The following is a 19,854-nucleotide window of genomic DNA, read 5'->3' on the forward strand; positions in this document are numbered from 1 at the left end:
GGCCACGGGGGTTCTCCGGCAGGAGCCGGCTGGGCAGAGCAGTGTAGGGGAGGGAGGGTTGTGTCCTGAAGTGCTGCCTCGCGGTGGGCCTGGTGCTCGGGCAGGGCCGGCTGTGGGCAGGCTCCCTGGCGCCCACACGAGTCCTCCGGGTCTTGTCAGATGCGGCTGCTGCTGGTGAAGCGGGGCTCCGGCCTGCCGCTCTACCTGCGCCTGGTCACCGACCACCTGCGGCTCTTCACGCTGTACGAGCAGGTCTGTTGCTCCTCATCTTCCAAGTCCTAATCCACTGCCCATTCGTTCAGCTTCTTTCTCTCATCCCCATCCCTCGTCCTCACCATCTTGCAATCACCCCTTCCCCAGCCCCACCTCACCCGCTCCCACTTCTCTCCCAGCCCTGCTCTTCACTTCCTCACTCCTTGCCACTGTGCTTCCTGCTGCCCCTTCCTACCCTGCAACCAAAGCTGCTTCTCCCACCGCTGACTGAAGCCCCGTCCCCTCCAAGGTGTCTGAGAGACTCCGGACCCTGCCTGCCACGGTGCCCCTGCTGCTGCAGCACATCCTGAGCACCCTGGAGCAAGAGCACGGGCCCGATGTCCTTCCCCAGGCCCTGGCCGCTCTTGAGGTCACACGCAGTGGTCAGTGGTTGGGCTGGGTTGGGATGACTGTGGTTCCACTGGGGTCTCAGCAGGCAGTGCAAAGAGGGACTAGGGGCTGTGGGGAGGGTGAACTGTGTGGTTAGGTGAGGGCCTCAGAGAGCTTGGCTTTCAGGTCTGACTGTGGACCAGCTGCATGGAGTGCTGAGTGCATGGCGGACACTGCCCAGGGGGACTAAGGTCTGGGAAGAAGCAGTGGCTGCTGGTAACAGTGGAGACCCCTACCCCATGGGCCCGTTTGCCTACCTCGTCCAGAGTCTGCGCAGGTACGATGCCCCCAGCTGAGCTCCCACCAACCTCACTGTGCCTTCCCATCTTTGAGTCAGGGCCCCATGTATAGCACCAACACCTGCCTTCCAGACCCCAAATGGGCTGCTGCTCTGGTTATCACTACTGGAGGTGGGAATGGGAGCCCACCGCTGATCAGGATGCTCATTAACAGGCTCCCTCCCTCTCTGCCCTCTCTCCTCTCCCTTCCTCACATGAGGACAGTTTGCTAGGGGAGGGTCCTCTGGAGCGTCCTGGTACCCGGCTCTGCCTTCCTGATGGGGCTCTGAGAACAGTAGCTAAACGTCGCTATGGGAAGAGGCCGGGGTTGGAGGACACGGCACACATCCTCATCGCAGGTGACTGCAGCCCACGTCAGCCTGGGCACTGAGTGTGGGGGCTGGGCCTGGAGGCCAGGAGCCCCCACTGCGGCTCCCCATCTGCTGGCTGTCTCCTGCCACCCTAGTGTGTGGTGACTCTTCCCGTGGCTTCAGTGATAGGATCTTGAGGATGCTGCTAGGTTGAGCCCTTCTTTCTTTTCTTTCTCTTCCTTTCTTTCTTTCTTTCTTTCTGTCTTTCTTTCTTTCTGTCTTTCTGTCTGTCTGTCTGTCTTTCTTGTCTTTCTTTCTTTTTTATTTTTTTGACAGAGTTCTCACTTTGTTGCCCAGGCTAGAGTGAGTGCCATGGCGTCAGCCTAGCTCACTGCAACCTCAAACTCCTGGGCTCAAGCAATCCTCCTGCCTCAGCCTCCCGAGTAGCTGGGACTACAGGCATGCTCCACCATGCCCGGCTTCGGCCTCCCAGAATGCTAGGATTACAGGCATGAGCCACCTCGCCCTGCCCTGAGCCCTTCTTAATGTCTGTTCTTACAGCTCGGCTCTGGAAGACATGTGACCCTGATGCCTCAGGCACCTTCCGAAGTTGCCCTCCTGAGGCTCTGGGAGACCTGCCTCACCACTTGGTTCGTACCTAGACCCCATGGACACCTTTTCCCAAGCAATTGCTTTGGCTATTCTGAGACTCCTCTCCCCTTTCCCATCCCCCCACTGCCATTACCCTCCTTCCAAACTCCCTCTCCCTCTCTCCCTTCTGTTTTCCTGCCCTCCTTCTTGAGGTCCTTTGTGCCCTGGGTCCACGTCCTGGCTGCACAGGCAGAGTACCCTCCTCACCAGCCTCTTCACATCCTTAACGAACCCAATCTGACCTTCCCAGCTCCAGAGTGGGAACTATGGCCTTCTTGCGAAGTTCCTCACCAATCTCCACGTGGTGGCCGCACACCTGGAATTGGGTCTGGTCTCTCGGCTGTTGGAGGCCCATGCCCTCTATGGTGAGATGAGTCACTGGGTGGTTTCTTCTCTGAGATGCGGGACTCCAGGGTGGGCTCATGGGGGGCGGTGTAATCGCAAAAAACAGTCAATTTTCCACGTCAAGTTGAACATGCTAAGAGGGTGAGCAAGTGATTCTCAGGAGACCTTTTGCCTAGATCTCCTCAACCAGAGGGTCTCAAACTTTATTTAGTAAGCATAAAATTATCTGGGAAATTTGGTCCTATTGCAGGTCCTTGAGTCCCCAGATTCTGGTTCCCTAGGTCTGGAGTGGGGCCCAAAGCTTTGTACTTTTAGCAGGTGTTCCTGATATGGGGCCAGAGGGCCACACTTTGAGACTTAAACTATTTTAGATGCACTGTATGATTTTGTTTGGTGCCAGGGTTAGTGGGGTCCAGGCCCGCTCTGCAGTGACACTCTGCCTCTCTTTTATAGCTTCTTTAGTACCCAAAGAGAAAGAACAAGAGCTCCCTGGGGCTGACGTTGCTGTGTTTCGTACCTTTCTGAGGCAGCAGGCTTCGATCCTCAGCCAGTACCCCCTCCTCCTGCTTCAGCAGGCAGCCAACCAGCCCCTGGACTCTCCTCTCTGCTGCCAGGCCCCCCTGCTTTCCCGGCGGTGGCACCTCCAGCGCATGCTACGATGGCTTAATAAACCCCAGACCATGGGGGATCAGCAAAGGTAAGACCCTGGACCCCAAACCCTGATAAACCCACCAGAGAGCAAGCTGTAGCCCTGTCTGAAACTAGAGAATAAGGACAGACCGGAGTCACCTTGGAGAGGGGATTCTGGCATAGAAATACAGAAATGGACTCTCATTTGCTTTCTTCCCCTAATTTCCTCACTTTCTTCGTACTCTTTCTCTAGCTCCAGCCTGTCTCGGGCAATTTCCTCACTCCCCACCGCCGTGGCCTTCTCCCGCAATGGGCAAAGAGCAGCTGTGGGCACTGCCAATGGGACAGTTTACCTGTTGGATCTAAGAACTTGGCAGGTATGAGAATCAAGGTGGGGCAGGATTTACCTTCAGATAATCCTTACAGACTGCCCTGGAGCCCTGTACAGCCCAAACCCACCTGTTATTGCCCTGAGTGGCTCAGCAACTTTGCTCGCCTCACATCAGATCAAAGGGTGCGGTCAAAAAATCAGTCACACAGCAGATGTTTGCTGCACACTTTCTGTTTAAGGCACCGTGCTGAGCACTGCAAAGAACAGGGCTTAGGGCATTGTCATCGCCCACCGAGCAGTTAATTTTGTTGGGAGATAAGACATGCAAGGTAAAAAAAGAACCAAAACATAGTCATGTGACATAGTTAAGAGCTGAGTGAGCTGTGTAGTTATGAGGGGACATGGGATGGAGAAGGGCAGGCATTCTGGGTTGAGCAAGGAGCCTGACCAGAGACACATGGGGGAATGCTCCCTGTGAATTGCTGGGAAGTATTGCAGCAGAGGTGCTGATGGAAGGGTAACAGTAGATGAGGCTTGAGAGGTGAGTCCTAGAGCCACAGCCTCTCTCTCTCCCCTTCCCACCCATACCATCTCCTATCCCATATGTGTGCATCCATTTTAGTAGACCCATCAAAATCTTCAGTGACTTGGGGAATAGGTGTGGGGTTTGGGGTGAGGTAGAAGATATGGCTTGGGTCAGGAGGCCCCACTTGAACCTGTGCCAGGCTGAGAATGCAGAGAGCCAAGGGCTCAATGCCCTTTTGCCTTGGCCTCCTTTTTGGTTGGAGCCTGGGAGGGTGGAACATGGAGGGACAAAGGAGTAGCCTGGGCCGTGCTTCCCCACTTGCTTTTACAGGAGGAGAAGTCTCTGGTGAGTGGCTGTGATGGAATCTCGGCCTGTTCATTCCTCTCAGACAACGCACTCTTTCTTACTGCCTTTGACGGGCTCCTAGAGCTCTGGGACCTGCAGCATGGCTGTCGGTAAGGGGTCCCTCCCCCACATCTTAGAGTGGGGGCTGTCCTCGTTTCTTGAAAGCCCCAGGAGAAAGGGAAAGAGGAGGGAGCCTGTGGCCAGGGACCCTACAGCCTGACGTCATCTTCCTGGTTTAGGGTGCTCCAGACCAGGGCTCACCAGTACCAAATCACTGGCTGCTGCCTCAGCCCAGACCACCGGCTGCTAGCCACTGTGTGCCTGGGAGGATGCCTAAAGGTGAGACTATTAAAAGGATTTGTTCTGTAAAATTTGGTTACAGTCAAAAGACCACACTCTTAAACAAGGTGTTTAGTATATATATATAAAAAAGACCACACTCAGGGATCCATGTGGCTCCAAGGCCATAGGTTCCCCCCAACCCCAGAGGTGATTGTAGTGGAAAAAGTGGCCCTAAACTGTGAGTCAGCCCCGTGAGGTTGTTCTCTCAACATGGCAGGAGCTGCTGACTGCTTGGCCAGGGGAGGCCCTCCCTGCTGAGGGCAGGGGACTGGACAAGGTGGTCCCTGGAGGACTTTAGGCATCTGTGTCCAGCTCCCCAATTCTTCCTCTCTCCCCTCCAGCTGTGGGACACAGTCCGTGGGCAGCTGGCCTGCCAGCACACCTGTCCCAAGTCCCTGAACTGTGTTGCCTTTCACCCAGATGGGCAGGTAGTAGCTACAGGCAGCTGGGCTGGCAGCTTCAGCTTCTTCCAGGTGGACGGGCTCAAAGTCACCAAGGTAAGAAGGTCCTGTGTAGCACTGGGGGAGGAAGCACGGGAGGACAGGAGCGGAAGGTGGGGAATGACAGACGTCAGTGTTCTGGCTAACTTGAGTTTGTGCTGAGAGCAGGTGCTGACATCTCCAATTCTGCCTCCTTGTGTAGGAACTCGGGGCCACAGGAGCGTCTGTCCGTGCCTTGGCCTTCAGTGAGCCGGGGCGGGTTGTGGCTGTGGGCCGGCTGGACGGGATGGTGGAGCTGTGGGCCTGGCAAGAGGGGGCACGACTGGCCGCCTTCCCGGCCCACCGTGGCTTTGTCACTGCTGCGGTTTTCCAGCATGAGGGGGGCCAGTTACTGACAGCTGGAGAGGACGGCAAGGTCAGCTCACCCAGGGCTAGCGGCGGGTTAGAGGAGGGAGTAGCAAAGGCGGGGGGTTCGGGCGGGGGTGGGGGCCTGTGTTGAGGAGACTGTGCAGGAGCTTGGATGGTGGGAGCCACAGGGTGAGGCGTGTGGGTGTGTGGGGGACAGCTCCCACAAGAAGAGTCCACAGAAGGAGGACTTTAATGGGGGTAGTACTGGCGTTGGGGGAGGACCAGGTGGTGGAGGTGAGGGATCTCTAAAACCTTTTCTTGCCCCTAGGTTCAGGTGTGGTCAGGATCTCTGGGTCGGCCCCGTGGGTGCCTGGGTTCCCTTTCTCTCTCTCCTGCCCTCTCTGTGGCCCTCAGCCCAGATGGTGATCAAGTAGCCGTTGGGTACCGAGCAGATGGCATTAGGATCTACAAAATCTCTTCAGGTACTGGGGGAATGGATGGGTTTTTGAGCCTTTGGAAGGAGGGTACCCCTTACCTTTCACTCCCTTTCCAGGTCTCTTACCTCCTTGTTCTCTATCATTCTCTAGGTCCCCAAGAGGCTCAGTGTCAAGCACTGGATGTGGCCGTGTCTGCACTGGCCTGGCTAAGCCCCAGGGTGTTAGTGAGTGGTGCAGAAGATGGGTCCCTGCAGGGCTGGGTGCTCAAGCAGTGCTCCCTTCAGTCTCTCTGGCTCCTGTCCAGATACCAGAAGCCTGTCCTGGGACTGGCCACCTCCCAGGAACTCTTGGCTTCTGCCTCAGGTACTGCTTGGCAGTGGACAGGGTTACTGAATTATTGTTCCTTTTAAATATACTAATACCTTCCTTAAATTTATATGGATATGTGTATATGAAAATACACATACGTGCGATTTTGCTTTATAGCTTTCAAAGTGCTTTTGAATGCATTTGTCTTGCATCATCAGTCTACACTGTTTCTTGTCATCCCCGCCAACCATCTTTCTAAACATCCCAGTAACCTTTGAGTTTCTGCCCAGTGAGAGATTTGCTGCGTGAGGGATGGGTTTCCCTTAGAAGGAGAGAGAGAGGTTGAGTTGAAAATGCAGAATAGCCTTGGCTCTCCTTAGGGAGGAGGCTTGGTCCTCGCAGAAAGTGAGGTTGAAGGGACACTGGGGGCCGGGCATGGTGGCTCACGCCTGTAATCCTAGCACTCTGGGAGGCCGAGGGGGGCGGATTGCTCGAGGTCAGGAGTTCGAAACCAGCCTGAGCAAGAGCGAGACCCTATCTCTACTATAAATAGAAAGAGATTAATTGGCCAACTAATATATATAGAAAAAATTAGCTGGGCATGGTGGCGCATGCCTGTAGTCCCAGCTACTTGGGAGGCTGAGGCAGGAGGATCACTTGAGCCCAGGAGTTGGAGGTTGCTGTGAGCTAGGCTAACCCATGGCACTCTAGCCCAAGCAACAGAGTGAAACTCTGTCTCAAAAAAAAAGAAGGGACACTGGGCACTTGAGAAGAGGAGGGATCTAGAGCAGCCACCATGGACAGTGCAGTCGACACACAGAGACAGCTGTGGAGCCGGAGCTGGGAGTGCCGGGTGCTCCTGTCCTGTGTACTCACATGATGACTGACCCTTGTCCAGGGCCTCTCCATGGCCTGTGACCCACCTCATCCCTCCCCCACTTGGGGTTGTGCCCTCGGATGTCACCCTCAGCCCCCAGGATTGCCTTTGTCTTTGGCCTCCCACCCGGCCTGTCTGGATTCCTCTTTCAGGAAGACTTCCTCTCTCTCTTTACAATGCAGAGGACTTCACGGTGCGGCTGTGGCTGAAGCAGTCGCTGATGCTGTCACAGGAGGCCGAAGACTTTCCCCATGGCACTGAGCTCCGGGGACATGAGGGCCCTGTGAACTGCTGCAGCTTCAGCCCTGGTGGAGAAAGCCTGGCCACTGGGGGCAGGGATCGGGTGAGCTGCAGAAGGGTGCAACTCCGGGCCCCTCTGGTTGCTAGACTCCCATTTCTCATTGCTTCCTCCTGGTTTTTGCTTTGCCACATCTGTGGCTCTGTCTACCTGTGCTTCCTTATACTCCCTCTTTCCTGAAACTTCTTGCCTAACATGGCCCTGGTGTTCCCATCTCCCTCCTATGGTCCTGACTGCTCCCTCTCTTTGGGCCCATCCAGAATCTCCTCTGCTGGGACGTGAGGACACCCCGAGCCCCTGTTTTGATTCGCTCTTTCCCTTCCTGTCACCGTGACTGGGTCACTGGCTGTGCCTGGACCAAAGACAACCTACTGGTGAGTGAAGAGTTAGGGGTGGCACAGAGCCTGGCAGGGTTCCTGGGGGAGGCAGCATTCCCCATCTCATCCTTTTTCTGGCACCCATTAATAATAGTAATAGCTAACATTTATTGAGCACTTAATATGTGCCAGGCATTGAACTGAGCTCTTTGCATAAATTGCCTCTCTTAATCTTTACAACACCCTGTAAAGTAGATACTACTTTTATTTCTATTTCACAGACAAGGAAATTGAGCTCAGATAGAATAAGGAGCATTTCCAAGGTCACGTCAGTGATAAAGTTGAGCCAGTGAACTTTCTGATAAGAAAGCCCAGGCTCTTAACAAGAGCACAGTACTCCCCCATAATATGCCAAAATAAAAATAATAATAATAAAAAAAAAGAGCACAATACTGTTTCTCTATGGCTTGAGATGCCCTGGCCTTGCAGGTAGAAGGTATTGCTGTGATTTCTTTGGTCCTAAGGCACATAATGAGTCTCAAATTATGCACACAGGGTTGGTGAAGCCTAGTTTCCCAATGCAGAGTCCCCACATTCTCAAAAAGAGTAGAGAAAGGAGTGAATATCAGTTGAATAGATTTGTCATAGTCGATTTTACCCCTGCCTTCTAGGTAGCCAAATCTTTCCATGGCACTGCAGAATTTTTACCTTTATCTGGATTTGTTGACTGAGATTATTTTTTTTTTTTTTTTTTTTTTTTTTAGACAGAGTCTCACTCTGTTGCCTGGGCTAGAGTGCCGTGGCATCAGCCTAGCTCACAGCAACCTCCAACTCCTGGGCTCAAGAGATCCTCCTGCCTCAGCCTCCTGAGTAGCTGGGACTACAGGCATGCACCACCATGCCTGACTAATTTTTTTTTCTATATATTTTTAGTTGGCCAATTAATTCCTTTCTATTTATAGTAGAGATGGGGTCTCACTCTTGCTCAGGCTGGTTTCGAACTCCTGACTTTGAGCAATCCTCCTGCCTTAGCCTCCCAGAGTGCTAGGATTACAGGCGTGAGCCACCGCACCCGGCCAGACTGATATTATGTTAATAACAAGGACAGGAGCTACTATTTACTACATGCTCACTGTGTGCCAGGCAGCATGCTAAGTCCTTTATATAGATGTACTGAGCCCCACAGCAACAATATCCGGTAGGTACACTATCATTATCCTCATCAAATAGTTGACAAACCTAGGGCTCAGAGGGAGATACTTGCTCCAGATCACAAAGTAAGGAATGGTGTTGCTAGGATTTGAACCTCGCAGAGCCCATGCTGTTAATCGCAAGGTTTACTGCCCTCTGTCCCACATTGTGAACATACAAAAATGCTGGAGGGATGCTGATAATCCCACTCCTCTGACTTCTGGCTCTGCAGATCTCCTGCTCCAGTGATGGCTCTGTGGGGCTCTGGGACCCACAGTCGGGACAGGGGCTTGGTCAATTCCTGGGTCATCAGAGTGCTGTGAGCGCCGTGGCGGCCGTGGTGAGAAGGCAATGGAGAGCGCCCTGGGCTTTCTGGGAGGGCGAGGGGCTTTTGGGAGACTGGATGCACTGGGTATCTAACCGCAAAAGCAAAAAGAGTATGGAGAAAGAAACATTTGGGCCTGGATTTTGGTTTTAAGGCTGAGGGTTGGTATAAGGGAGAAGAGAGAGGAACATGAAAACGTAACATCATAGTATCATGACTCCAAGGCAGGGCTGCAGTCCTGAGCCCCCCAACCCCACTATTCCTGAGTTCTCGTCACTCTTTGACACCTTCCAAACCCCTGACACCCAGCCCACACCTCTGCGGAGGGAGTCCTGCTTCCTGTGTCCTATGGGTATGAGCCTGCTCTCATCCTGTGCTCTGGGGGCAGGAGGAGCACGTGGTGTCAGTGAGCCGGGATGGGACCTTGAAAGTGTGGGACCATCAGGGCGTGGAGCTGACCAGCATCCCTGCTCACTCAGGACCTATCAGCCACTGTGCAGCGGCCCTGGAGCCCCGTGCAGGTAGTGACTGTTGGCCACTTCCTCTTCCCCACTGCCTCTTCTCTTCTCCCCGGCCTCCTTTTTCCCAACTCAGTCTCTATGTCTTTTCAGCTGGACAGGCTGGGTCAGAGCTTCTGGTGGCGACTGCTGGACTGGATGGGGCCACACGGTTGTGGCATCCACTCTTGGTGAGTTCCCTGCAAGGACCGGGGTTGGGGGAGAAGGGGAAGGCATGTGGGACAACCTTCCGCTGTGTCCACCCCCACAGGCCCATCCTTATCCCTTCCTCCTAGGTGTACCAAACACACACCCTCCTGGGGCACAGTGGCCCAGTCAACGCAGCTGCTGTTTCAGAAACCTCAGGCCTCCTGCTGACCACCTCAGAGGATGGCTCTGTACGGCTCTGGCAGGTTCCTAAGGAAGCAGGTGAGTGAGGCATGGAGAGAGGCAAGGTATGAAAGAGGGTTGTTTGTGTTACTGGGACAAAGAATGTCGAGGGTAACCTGATATTCTCCTTATATCTCAGCAGTTGCCCAGCTCCCAATGAATCACTTCCTTTCTTCTCCAGATGACACATGTAAGCCGAGGAGTTCTGCGGCCATCACTGCTGTGGCCTGGGCACCAGATGGTTCCGTGGCAGTATCTGGAAATCAAGCTGGGGAACTAATCCTGTGGCAGAAAGCTAAGGCTGTGGCCACAGCACAGGTGGGTCAGGGCAACCTCAGGTCTTCAGGTGAATTCTGCCCCAGCTAGGTATTTAATGGTACGTGCCTGGGTTGGAGGTTGCGTATATGCCTGAGCGGAGAGAGAAGGTTGATCCTGGCTCTTCAGAAATGCTAAACTGAACTTGTTGCCTACACCAGGCTCCAGGCCGCATTGGTGCTCTGATCTGGTACTCGGCTCGCACCTTCTTTGTTCTCAGCGCTGATGAGGAAATCAGCGAGTGGCAAGTGGAACTACAGAAGGGTTCATCACCCAGAAATTTCAGGTGAAGCATGGCAGCTGGTTATTGTGATAGGAACGGTAGTCTCCAATCCCTGGGATTTTACTCAAATCACTCCACTTCTGCTTCTGAGCTAGGTCATTAGGTTGCTGGTTATTGAGTGGGAAATTATTATATTTTCTGCTTCTGGCCATGTCAGTTTAAATGAATTCTCAAATGCCTACTTGATGCCAAGCTCTGGGCCAGGCAGTGTGAACCAGATATAAATGAAATTTATTCTTTAATCAAGGAAGTTCACAGTTAGAGGAATGTGCATTTAATTAAACTACCAACAGTATTCACATACACACACAGACAGACACACACACACAAATATAAACATTCCTGGGGCTTCAAAATTTGAGAAATTGTAGGAAAGGGTTGATATATGAGGTTGGGCTTAAAGAGGGAGTAGGAGTTTTGTGGACCAGTAAGAGAAGGGAAGTGTTTCAGGAAGAGGAAGGAGCGTTTATAGAAGGCATGGAGGCATGAGAGTGTGTGGTGCATTCTGGGTATAGATAGGCCAGATTGTGGATTCCTAGTAGGAGAGAGGATTGCACTGAAAAGATAAATTGGGGCCAGGCTGTAGAGGACACAGTGCTAAGAATTTTGAGTGAAACAATGATCTGAATTTTAGAAGGGGAACTCTGGTGGCAGTGTGGAGGATAAATAGTAATTAAGAGATACTGGCTGAAAATTGCGGTGGCTCATGCCTATAATCCTAGCTCTTGGGGAGGCCGAAGCGGGAGGATCACTCAAGTTCAGGAATTCGAAACCAGCCTGAGCAAGAGTGAGACCCCATCTCTACTAAAAAAAAAAAAAATAGAAAGAAATTAATTGGCTAACTAAAAAACAAAAGAGAGAGAGAGAGATACTAGAGGTAGGGAGACCATTTTTATAGTGGTTTTCATAGCCCAGGAAATACATAATGGGGGCCCTGACCTGGGAAGTGGAGATGAGAAGGAAAGACACAGACTTGGGCCTGTGTTGCAGGCTGAATCCACAGGGTTTATTGATCAGCTGGAGGTAGAGAGGGAAGGATAAGACAAGAATGTTAGAGATTTCTAGTTTGAGCAAATAACTGGATGGTGACGATGAATACTAATAAAAGAAGAACAGAAAGAGGAATAGGATTGGCAGGAAAGGTGATACATTTTGCTTTATATTTCACTCCTGAGGAATTGATGGGGGACTGAGGTGCCTGAGAGAGGTTGACTAAAGTAGGATCTTTCTACTTTTTCGAGCTACAGTCTTCATCTGAACCGAATCCTGCAGAAGGACTTAGGGGTGCTGACAGGTCTGGGCCTGGCCCCTGATGGTCACTCTCTCATCTTGGCCAAAGCAGATTTGGAATTACTGCGCGTGAAGCCAGGGGATGCTCCATCTGTAATCTGGTAAGATCCAAATTGCTGTTTCCTCCTGAGCCGGAGAAAGGGGAAATGTGGGTTAGTGGTTACCCTAGGTTCACTCTAACTTAAAAGAAAACACTGGGGTCTTAAAGAGAGGTGTTCCTTTCTTTAAGTCCTGGGCTCAGCCTCTTCCTTTCTTATAAACCAGGCAGAGCTATGTAGAACATCATGTGATGATGTCTACCCACAAGGAGTATGGTGTATTTGTCCTGCGTCCCAGAAACCCTGGTGTTCTTTCTTTCTTGGTAAGTCCTGTTTGGGTGTGTGTTAAACAAAACAAACATTTGTCTAGGACCAGTGTTTTTAATCCTTGGGGCCCATGATGGGGGAGAGGGGGAAGAGAGGCAGTTGGCTCCAAATTCTCTTATCTTCCTTCAGCTGGAGCAGTTCTACTTTAGGGCATTATATATTGGGTTCCCAGGTAAGATTTCATTGGCACAATAAAAGGATTCTATTATTTTAAAGAGCCATAGGAAAACATAAACCTAGGAGTTTTCTCAATTGTATTTTTTCCATGTCTCTCTTGTCTTGCCTCTGTGAGATTAGTATTGTAAAGGCAAGGACTGCCTCTTGTCTCTGTCATCATACTTAGCAATTACCTAACAGACAGTCAACTCTTACTGGGTTAGATATGCCAAAGCTAGCTGTTCACTTCAAATATAGGTTCCTGGGAGCCCCTTGTCTCTGGAAAGATTATTAAATCCTGCCCTGCTACCTACTAATGGCTATTCATGATGATTTCATTCCCAAGAGAAATGAGTGCATATATTCTCAAAGAGACAGGTACAAAAATGTTCGGCTAGTCCGATGGTAGTGGGTTATCAGAACTTATTTACATTACTGTCTCTAAAGTTGGTATATAACCCCCCCCCCACTGCTAAATTTGACTGGCTTTTAAGAAAAAAATGTTCATAGCTTTATTCATCATATCTAAAATAACCCAAATGTCTATAAATACGAAAGGGATCAATAATTTGTGGTATATTTATAAATGGAATGCTACATGGCCTAAAAAACCCAGCAAACATGATATTGAATGCTGATGAATGGAACAGTACAGACATATCTCATAGATAACATGCTCAGCAAAAGAAGCCAGACACAAAGGAGTACATATGATATGATTTCACTTAAATGAAGTTCAAGAATAAACAAAACTAATTTTGGTGATAGAAGTCAAAATGTGGTTAGCCGTGGGAATGGTGATCTGGTATTGACTGGGAAAGGTCAGGAGAGCAGCTTTCTGGGGTGATAAAAATAGTCTACATCTTGATCTGGAGGTGATTGCATGGGTGTATGCATGTGTAAAATCCATCAAGGTGTACATTTAAGATTTGTGCACTTTGCTGTATCTTAGTTTTGTTTTTTTTTAAAATAAAGTCCTGCCCAGCCCAGAGCAGAAAACTATTGCTTTGTCTGGCAGGGTTGAGTAATATGGGTAGGCTAAACAGAATTACCTATCCTTTCACAGAGGCAAAAAGAGTCAGGAGAGTTTGAAGAGAGTCTGGACTTCGATCTGATCTTAGAGAATCCTAGTGGGACCCTCATATCGATAACTCAGGCCAAACCTGAATCTGGTGAGTGGTAATGGGAAGACCCTAGGAGCCTGGAAATGGCCTAGGGGAGGGTGGTGGATCCTTTGAGGCCTGAGACTTGGCTTTAATTCTGTCCTTAAAATGGCAGAGTCCTCATTTTTGTGTGCCACCTCTGATGGGATGCTTTGGAAACTGGCCCAGTGCAGTCTGGAAGGAGAATGGACCACAGATAACATCTGGCAGCGAAAAGTGAAAATTCCTGAAGCCCAGTCTCCAGGGACAGACCCATCAAAATGCTCAGAATCAGATTCCAGCTCGGATAGCTACATACCAAACCCACAACTAAAGATCCGGCAGAGTAGAAAGGTGAGTTTGAGGGAAGGGCCACAAATACAGGGGAAGAGGCTCTAGGTCAGACACAGCAGACTTTGATGCTTTCTTAATTGAAGAGGGTCCTCCAGGAACTCACCATACTGCTCTCCCCTACTTCCTCTTTGAGATTCACTCGGGCTCTGTCACAGCCCTCCATGTGCTGCCTGAGTTGCTGGTGACAGCTTCAAAGGACAGAGATGTTAAACTGTGGGAGAGACCTAATATGCAGTTGGTAAGTGTGTGTGTGTGTGTGTGTGTGTGTTTATGTGCACGTGTGTGCACAAGAGGGACCAAAGAAATATGAGAAGAGAGCAAACTTATGGTAAGAGAGGACAAAGGAACAAAATTCTGTTTTCTTCAGTCCCTCTTGGCAATAATGTGTGACTGTTTTTAAATAAAAGGCGTTAATGTGAGGGAAAAATAAGTTACTAAGGAGGCTCGAGGCTTGTAACCCTCACCTCCCCCTTTTTGTTTCAATTGTAGCTGGGTCTGTTCCGATGTGAAGGGGCAGTGAGCTGCCTGGAACCTTGGCTGGGTCCTAACTCTGCCCTGCAGCTCGCCGTGGGAGACGTGCAGGGCAATGTGTACTTTCTGTCCTGGGAATGAAGATTCACTACTCTGGGGAGCGATGATACCACTTGTGCTAGAGATGCAAAGCCCAAAGATACCAGTAGCTACTTTCTTAAAAATTATAAAAATAAAGTGTCAGAAAAACTCAAGTGCAGGCTTACCTGTGTTCTCATGTGGATTTGGACCAAGAAGGAAGAATATGAATATTCTAATGTCTCTTTTCTAATTTAACATTAATCCTTACTAGAACTCCAGGAAAGTGAACCAGGTCTTTAGTAGCTAGTCTTTGAAACTAGGCTTTAGAATTGTGTTACTTGCTGGCCCCTAGACCCTAGGATACTATTCCAGACAGGAGGAGGAATGAGAGTGATGTTGGCCAGCACTTGTTTGAATAGAGAGCTAAAGACTTTTCACTTGGCCAAGAAAGAATAAGGGAAGGAAGAATGAGTCAATCATGTGTCAGGGCATTTAGAAGGAACTGGGAGAAAACTAGGACGATAGTAGCTTCCTCTCACAGAAACAGCCATCTTCTCAGAAGGGCCTGCCCAGATGGGAGGTGAGAAAACAAGGTCCTGAAAGAGGAATGAGTCTTCTGGTTCTCCCAACCTCTGACAGGGCAGCAGCAGCCACTTGATTTGCAAGCATGAGTCAATATAATAATTGGCATTCCTGAAAGAGATCACAAAAGTGTATCGCTCTTAGATGGAAATTCACAAAGAGTAACACTAGTTGCAAGGTGGAACAATTGCACCATATCCATGGACTTACCATGGATTCTGATCCTCTTAAAAGTTCTAGAACTTTCTTATTTGTTTAGAATTCTATGGGAGAAAAAGTTCCCTCAGGCTCTTCCTTTGTAAGGATTCGGGAAGAAGGAAATGTCTTTAGTATCCAAGAGTTCAAGGACTTGTATAAGACAAGTTACGGCTATTACAGGGATTAAAAACAATTTTTTTTCCTCTGGGTCTCTGTAGTCAAAATTATAAAAAAAAAAAAAAAAAAAAGTTTTTTTTTTAGGTAGTCTGGCTATGTTGCCCAGGCTGGCCTTCAACTGCTGGCCTCAAGTGATCCTCCTGCCTCAGCCTCCCAAGTAGCTGGGATTATAGGTATGAGTCACCACACCCAGCACTATTATAAGGATTTTGTCCTGGGTTGGTAGGGTTCTATCAGAAAAATACCACTGTACTGTGATCTAGAAAAGAATTTTGAGGATTTGGAGAGGTAAGGGGTACTAAGTTTTGCTCTTATATGCCCTGATTCCAGGTTTTACATGGAGAAATCACCTGAGGGACTTCACCTTATTTCTATCCAATGCTTTGGTCTAGCCCTGGTCAGAGGATAAAGACATAAGCTGATAGATCTTGATAGGTAATGCTGCTATCTTTTCTTATGTGCCTTATGCCACCAGGGCTCTAAATATACCTTCTGAACCACCACTTCCACATGTACCTTGTGACTGGAAGTCTTAGTTAAGGTAATTTAAAATTTATGATCCATAGTCCTCCCCAGACATCCTGAAGAGAACCATGGCAAGGCATCATCCTAAACTCACTTGTTTCAATCTTTTGCCCTTTGCTCCTTTCAATGCAGAAGGAAGCTCTAGTTGTCTTTCATGCTCTGTAAATTCTACAAAAACACCGTAGCTAAGGCTAGAGGAATGGGGATGGGGAAAGTTAAATAAATGCTAACTTGCTCAATAGATTCAGCCTGGTTGGCTGGGTCCACTTGAAGGGTTTTTTCTGTTTTTCTCAACTTAGAGATAAACAGCAAAGTCATAGTATAATTGCTGTTAGTGAAGACAAGAATAGACTCTAGGTAAACATAATTATGTACCCAAGGAAGTCAAAGGAAAATCAATTTAGGTTTTACATTAACCATCCTTTGCATTCTTATCATTAAAGAGAATTTCAATGTCTCCCAATGGCTGGAAGAGTTTCACAGTTATAGCCACTGGACTGTGAGACTTTAGGACATTTGAACAATCTTCTTCTACCCATCCACAAAAGCACCTGTTTTATATACCAAATTTTTACACATCTATTTTTATATATTATATCCACATTTGTTTTTGAAATCTAGAGCAGAGGTATGCAAGATTTGGTTTGTGGACTAGTGCCAGTTCACAAATTGTTAATGATTCACAATGAGATACGTATAGAACTTGAAAAGTAAGCATTTAGAAATTGTGCAAAAATCTGAAAAGTAACTCTTACATTTTATGTGCTTTTTAATTTCATTTTCCTATTTTATTGTATTTCACAAAAGTATTGTTCTATGACAGACTAGAAATTAAAGGAACAAACAACTGGTCCTTCATTGTAGAAGGTCTAAGAAGCACTACCCTAGAGATACTGGGTAACACAGTGGCAAAAAGCATGGATTTGGAACCAGACTGCCTTGAGTGAAAATCTTTATTCCTCCCTTTTCCCATCTCTAAAACGGGCATAATAATGGTGCCTACTTCATGGGGGTGCTGTAAGGATTAAATAAGTTTAGAACAGTAGTTGACACTTACGTGGTTTCAACACTTACAAGTGTTCAATAAGTGCTAACTTGGTTATTCTTTTTGTTATCCAACAGTACAAGTATCACTTCATTATTCTTTATTAGTATATATTTAATCAGTCAGATAAAATCAGACTCAATTTTTCATTTTCAAAAAAAAAATACATGTGAAACTGATACTCTTTAATTTTAATTTTTTTTTTTTTTTTTTTTTTTTTTTTGAGACAGAGTCTCACTTTGTTGCCCAGGTAGAGTGCCATGGCATCAGCCCAGCTCACAGCAACCTCAAACTCCTGGGCTTCAAGCAATCCTCCTGCCTCAGCCTCCTGAGTAGCTGGGACTACAGGCATGTGCCACCATGCCCAGCCAATTTTTTCTATATGTTTTTAGTTGGCCAATTAATTTGTTTCTATTTTTAGTAGAGATGGGGTCTCACTCTTGCTCAGGCTGGTTTTGAACTCCCGACCTTGAGTGATCCACCCACCTCAGCCTCTCAGAGTGCTAGGATTACAGGCGTGAGCCACGGCATCTATTCTTTTAAATACCTAATCTTTCCATCCAAGACAATTGGTATGTTTCCTTATTGGTTAGGATATGGAAGTTATGCTATGGCAACAACCCCAAAATCTCAACATCTTAAAGTAGCAAAGATTTACTTCTTACTCATGCCACATGCCCAGTGATGGTCAGTGAGGAGGCTTTCTTTTACTTCATACACACTTAAAGATCTGTGCTTTGTGGGGCAAGTAACTGCTGGCTCTTAAATCTTCCCCCTAGAAATAAAACACATTGCTTCCACTCCTATTTCATAACTATGAGCAAAGCAAGTCACATGGCCATACCTAATGTCAAGGCAGACGGGAGGGAAATATAATCTTACTATGTATCTGGAAGGTAAACTAGGAACTAAATAAGCAGGTATATCCCCAAAGAACTTACCTGTGTTAGTGCTTTTTCACTAGAATATCTCTTAGTTCTTTTTTAAAAAAACAATCATTTGAAATTTACAGAAGAGTTGCAAAGACAGTACAGTGTTCCTAGATCCCCTTCACCTAGCTTCCTGTAACGTTAACACCTTACATAACCATGCTACATTTATCAAAGCTAGGAAATTAACATCTGTACAATATTATTAGCTAAAGTACAGACATTAATTTGGATTTCCCTGGTTTTCCCACTAATGTCCTTGTTTTGTTCCAGGATCCAGTTCAGGATCCCATATTGCATTTAGTCATCATGTGTCCTCAGTCTCTTCCAACCGTGACAGTTTTCCACCTTCCCATAACCTTGACGCTTTTGAATAGTACTGGTCAGGTGTTTTGTAGAATGTTCCTCAACTTGGTTTTGTCTGCTGTTTTTTCATGAATAGACTAAAACTGTGGATTTAAGGGGAGAATACAGGAGATGATGTGTTCTTCTTGTTGCATCCTATTGGGATGCAACACGTGTCATCAACATGACTTATTACTGATGATGTTAATTAATGTTACTTGATCACTTTTAAGAGTAATGTGATATTTGCCAGATTTTATTTTTTACTGTACCTTTTCCATACTCTATTAGAAGCAAGTCACTAAGTCCAGCCCATACTCAGGGGAAGGGAATTAAACCTCCAGAAGAGAGAGGCATCAAAAAGACTTTGTGATCACATGTTATCATTACAGTAATTAATACATTTTGAGGTAGGTTTTTTGAGGCTATGAAAATATCCTGTTTTACTAATTTTAGCATTCATCCATGACCTTAACTGCAGCAATGACTGTGGTTTTCTAGTCATGATTTTCTATTTCCCTCAGCCCTGCAATATTTATTAATAGAAATTCTTCTGAAAGGAATTTTATACCTTCTTATTTATTTATTCAATCATTTATTTTATGTAAACTCATATTTATTTTACTCTTTGGGAGCCTCTTGGATTTTAATACTCAAATTTCATAGTATATATACTTCAATGCAACCTTGTCCAATATTTATATAGGAAATATATATACTTATATCACGAAACTTGGTATTTTTTTAGACATAGTTCATTTTCACCCTTTTAAAGTATATAATTCGGTGGTTTTAGTATAGTCATAAAGTTGTGCAACCATTAACACTAATTCAAGAACATTTTCATCACCCCAGCAAGAAACCTGGTACCCATTAGTAATGACTCCCCTCTCCTCTCCTCTCCCTCCAGCCACTGTCAACTACTAATCTACTTTCTGTCTCTACAGATTTGCCTATTCTGGACATTTCAAATAAATGGAATCATACAATATGTGACTTTTTGTGTGGCTTCTTTCGCTTAGCATAACATTTTCAAGGTTCATCCATGTTATAGCATATATCATTACTTCACTTTTATGGTCTTACTGATGTTTCCTTTTAAAAAAATATGAAATGCTTCACAAATTGGATGTCATCCTTGTACAAGGGCCATGCTAATCTTTTCTGTTTTGTTCTAATTTTAGTATTTGTGCTGCTGAAGCAAGTACCTTCATTCCATTTTATGGCTGAATAATATTCCGTTGTATGCATCTATGACATATTTTTTCTTTTGTTGTTTTTATAGCTTGAAGTATAATTGACATGCAGTAAACTGCACATATTTAAAATTCACAATTTGATCAAGTTTGACCTATGTATACACCAATAAAAATATCACTACAATCAAAATAGTGAACATATCCATCATGGATACATATCACATTTTGTTTATGCATTTATCAGCTAATGCACATTTGGGTTGTTTCTAATTCTTGGCGGGACTTGGATTTGACCTGGACTTTAGTACTTCTTAGCTGGAGCAGGGCATGTAAAAACTCATTCTACTTCTCTTGTTTCCTCCTCAAGATATATTTGAGCTCAGTGGCAGTCCTCGAAGGGCTTCCCAGATTTTTGGACATCTGATGAGTCCTAGGATGTTACGTGGTAGGAGACCCAGTTTGCAGTTGATATATGGGAAAATAGGAAGTGAGAAGATTTGAATGGGAAAGAAAGGAACAACTCAGCCTTTACTGCCTCTAGCCTTCCTGCAATAATACCCAACAAAC

General features: G+C 47.2%; 1 protein-coding gene and 1 non-coding gene across 2 annotated transcripts in view; one reads left to right on the forward strand and one right to left on the reverse strand.

Moving 5' to 3' along the window:
- TEP1 (telomerase associated protein 1) overlaps positions 1–19,084 on the forward strand; it is a 43,431-nt gene extending 24,347 nt beyond the window's left edge. The window contains exons 28-55 of the mRNA XM_012752822.2: positions 160–252; positions 503–635; positions 769–919; positions 1,146–1,279; positions 1,793–1,881; positions 2,133–2,247; positions 2,681–2,924; positions 3,111–3,234; positions 4,045–4,169; positions 4,299–4,398; positions 4,743–4,898; positions 5,044–5,256; positions 5,518–5,671; positions 5,777–5,989; positions 6,995–7,155; positions 7,371–7,484; positions 8,851–8,958; positions 9,332–9,464; positions 9,555–9,631; positions 9,737–9,869; positions 10,012–10,148; positions 10,307–10,431; positions 11,676–11,819; positions 11,983–12,079; positions 13,306–13,411; positions 13,518–13,735; positions 13,869–13,973; positions 14,225–19,084. Coding sequence (XP_012608276.1) covers positions 160–252; positions 503–635; positions 769–919; positions 1,146–1,279; positions 1,793–1,881; positions 2,133–2,247; positions 2,681–2,924; positions 3,111–3,234; positions 4,045–4,169; positions 4,299–4,398; positions 4,743–4,898; positions 5,044–5,256; positions 5,518–5,671; positions 5,777–5,989; positions 6,995–7,155; positions 7,371–7,484; positions 8,851–8,958; positions 9,332–9,464; positions 9,555–9,631; positions 9,737–9,869; positions 10,012–10,148; positions 10,307–10,431; positions 11,676–11,819; positions 11,983–12,079; positions 13,306–13,411; positions 13,518–13,735; positions 13,869–13,973; positions 14,225–14,347 — 3,825 coding nt within the window. The 3' untranslated portion in view covers positions 14,348–19,084. The remainder of the gene's footprint in view (positions 1–159; positions 253–502; positions 636–768; positions 920–1,145; positions 1,280–1,792; positions 1,882–2,132; positions 2,248–2,680; positions 2,925–3,110; positions 3,235–4,044; positions 4,170–4,298; positions 4,399–4,742; positions 4,899–5,043; positions 5,257–5,517; positions 5,672–5,776; positions 5,990–6,994; positions 7,156–7,370; positions 7,485–8,850; positions 8,959–9,331; positions 9,465–9,554; positions 9,632–9,736; positions 9,870–10,011; positions 10,149–10,306; positions 10,432–11,675; positions 11,820–11,982; positions 12,080–13,305; positions 13,412–13,517; positions 13,736–13,868; positions 13,974–14,224) is intronic.
- A 106-nt stretch (positions 19,085–19,190) lies between these two features.
- LOC142871643 (U6 spliceosomal RNA) lies at positions 19,191–19,296 on the reverse strand. The gene has a single exon (XR_012919875.1). It is a non-coding gene; the product is annotated as a U6 spliceosomal RNA (small nuclear RNA).
- Positions 19,297–19,854: the final 558 nt, after the last annotated feature.

The sequence above is a fragment of the Microcebus murinus genome, chromosome 6, assembly GCF_040939455.1.
Source record: "Microcebus murinus isolate Inina chromosome 6, M.murinus_Inina_mat1.0, whole genome shotgun sequence".
Lineage (NCBI taxonomy): Eukaryota > Metazoa > Chordata > Mammalia > Primates > Cheirogaleidae > Microcebus > Microcebus murinus.